This window comes from Mandrillus leucophaeus, unplaced genomic scaffold (assembly GCF_000951045.1).
Source record: "Mandrillus leucophaeus isolate KB7577 unplaced genomic scaffold, Mleu.le_1.0 Scaffold572, whole genome shotgun sequence".
NCBI classification, from domain to species: domain Eukaryota; kingdom Metazoa; phylum Chordata; class Mammalia; order Primates; family Cercopithecidae; genus Mandrillus; species Mandrillus leucophaeus.
This window is the reverse complement of record NW_012106164.1, coordinates 1,379,788-1,382,536: the sequence shown is the minus strand read 5'-3', so window position 1 is coordinate 1,382,536 and position 2,749 is coordinate 1,379,788. Positions and strand designations below refer to the sequence as shown.

The following is a 2,749-nucleotide window of genomic DNA, read 5'->3' as shown; positions in this document are numbered from 1 at the left end:
GGCGGGGCACTCTGGAGGAGCAGAGCACTCTGGAGGAGGGCGGGGCACCCTGGAGGAGGGTAGGACCCTCGATGAGGCACTCGGTGGGCGAGCACCCTGCACTGGGGGTAAGGGTGACACTCAGTAGGGGCGGGGCATTCTGGGGAGGGTGGGACACCCTGGAGGGGCGGGGCATTCTGGGTGAGGGCGGGCACCTTGGGTGCACGGGCCCTCAGAAGGGGCGGGGCGCTCGGAGGGGTTGGCGCGGCTCACAATGGCGGAGGGCTGGGCATCCTGGAAGGGAGAGGCACTCTGGGGAGGGTGGGGCACCTGGGAGAGGAACACTCCGGGGGAGGGTAGGGCCTAGGGCAAAGTTGCCTGGGGGAAGGGACCTGGCGTCCCCGGGATTTGTTGGGGAGACAGAGAGACGGGTTCCTCACCTGCAGAGTACGGGTCCCTGAGCAGTGCAGCACGCTCTGCTGCCCTCGACGTAGCTCGGCCGCGCTCATGGGACGTACCCTGGGGTCCGACAGAAGGGCAGATGGTACATCCTGATGTCTTCATCGATCCCTGCCTCGCCCAGGTGCCTCCTAGCCAACTTATACCCACCTGAGCACCACCTGGATGGGCGTTTCCGGCCCCTCTGGCCCTTGCTCCAGGCTTCGCGCGAGATCCCTGTGGGCAGCAATGCGAGTTACCATACCTGCACCCAGCGGCTGCTCAGGACTCCTCGAACCTCTCTGAAGATCTGCTTACCCGTCGGGTGACCCGCGTTCCTCCATGTCCTGCTCTGCACACGCAGTTAGCTCCGCCCTCGTCTCCTTTATTTACTCCCCCCAATACCCTCCCTTCTCCACAACACTGGGACTGTCTACACACTTCTTGCATTCCCACCCCATCCCCCATCCCAGGCAGCCATCCATCCGGAAAGGCTCCAGCCTGCCCAGGGCTGGCTCGTTAAAGATTTACCCTTCCTCACCCCTGCGGTGGAGAAAGTCTCTCCCAAGCGAGGGGACCCCTAGCTAGGGGGTTCTGGAGTCTGAGGATCCCTTGCTCTTGGCCAGTCCTCACAAGAGGGACCCGTGGGACCACTCGGACCCGCCTCCTTTGTGCCCAGATGGGGAAACCCAAGCAGGTAGGAAGAACTCAACCAAGGCCACAGAGCTAGCCTGCACAGGACCAGGCTCTACCCACTCTTTCCACACACCCACGCCCACCCCCAGCAGCGCAGCTCAGGGCCCAAGGAACCGCACAGGTCTCAGTCAGCTCTAGGGATGACCTGGCTGGATTGAGTCTCTGAACTGACCTGAGAACAGGTTTCCAAGCACCTGGTAAAACACTGGGGCACCTGCCTCTCTAATGCCAAAGTTAATCCTAGGCCAGCATGATTGTTTAACCCTCTCCTGGTCTGGCTTATGAGAACAGCAGAGATGTCTGTGAGTGTGCAGGGATGGGGCAATCACTTATTCTGTGCCAGTCTCTATGCTGGGCACCAGGGCAGAGGAGCCCCATGCAGCCTCTCACCCTTCCCAGCTCACAGTGTGTCTGGAGAGATGGATAAGTACAACCCAGCAGTGTGTAGGGCCTTTAGGGGGAGTACAGAGGCCTGTAGGAGCAGTGGGGGTGGGGAGGAGGTGAAGGTTTTCCAGGCAAAGCAAACAGAAGTCAGGATGGCCAGGGTGGGGTGGGGGAGATGAGTGTGGCATGGAGAGGTAGTTTGAGGCTGGACCTAGCTTATGGCGGGCACATCAAGGAGTCTGGACTCACTCTTCAGGGAACCAGGAAGCCATTAAAGGATTACAAACAGGGATGTGACACCATCAGATTGGCATTGTTATTATTATTGTCATCCTGGCTGTCTTTGTATGTTCTCTGAATATTTCTGCAAACTCTCTGGCCCCCAAACACACATTAGGGTGAAAGCCCTAAAAATCACTTTTTCTCAATGTAACACATTCTATACCACCACAAATGACAGCCAGCTATCAAAGCCACCCTACTGGAGAATGGGCTGTCTTGGATGGCAGTGAGCTCCCCAGGCAATGGAGATGTATAAGAAAGAGTCAGTTGACCTTTTGGTTTAGGACCCTCTAGCAAGGACCACAGGGAAAGTTCTGTAGAACAAAGAACCACTGCTCCCAGCTCCGACACTAACTTGCCACAGAGTCTTGGCCTCTCTTAACTTGTTTCCTTCCTGTAAAAAGGGATTAATGACTTCTCTCCTATTTGACGTGGTTGTTCTGAGATTTCAATGATACAGTGTTATCGAAAGTGAAAGTTGTAAAGAATTACCTAAAAACAAAAATAAAAATTCCTAGATGATCTCTAAGTTCCCTTTCAACTTTGAAGTTCCTTAATCTATTATATTTTTGAGTCCTTGAGGTGGATAAGACAAAAATTACTATCCCTGTTTTTCAGAGGAAAAAAAAAACTGAACAAAACAGTGAAAGGCAGGGGAGGTTACCTAAGGAGAAAGCAACAAATGGCAGAACTGAGAGTTTAAACCCAGAACTATGAGCTGTACATCCTGATGCTGCTTGCTATGGCAAGTTGCTTTTGTCAGGAGTAAACCCAGTAAATGAACAAGGTGCTCCTTTAAAAGTCCTTGAAAGTGTTAAAGACTATCAGTCACTAGCATCTTAGTGTGCATTGGTTTAGTCAGATTGTTGTCCCTCTTCAGGCTGGACTGAGATGAGCCACGCTGAAGGGATTTTTTTTTTTTTTTTTTGGAGATGCAGTTTATCTCTCATCACCCAGGCTTGAATGCAAT

At 53.7% G+C, this 2,749-nt stretch overlaps 1 protein-coding gene across 1 annotated transcript in view; it reads right to left on the bottom strand.

Annotated features, from left to right (window-relative positions):
• KIF12 (kinesin family member 12) overlaps positions 1-761 on the bottom strand; it is an 11,212-nt gene extending 10,451 nt beyond the window's left edge. Inside the window, exons 1-5 of the mRNA XM_011998516.1 lie at positions 736-761; positions 589-654; positions 420-498; positions 195-309; positions 11-96 (exon numbers count right to left, since the gene is read on the bottom strand). Of these exons, the coding sequence (XP_011853906.1) occupies positions 11-96; positions 195-309; positions 420-498; positions 589-654; positions 736-761 (372 nt within the window). The remainder of the gene's footprint in view (positions 1-10; positions 97-194; positions 310-419; positions 499-588; positions 655-735) is intronic.
• Between the last annotated feature and the right edge of the window lie 1,988 nt (positions 762-2,749).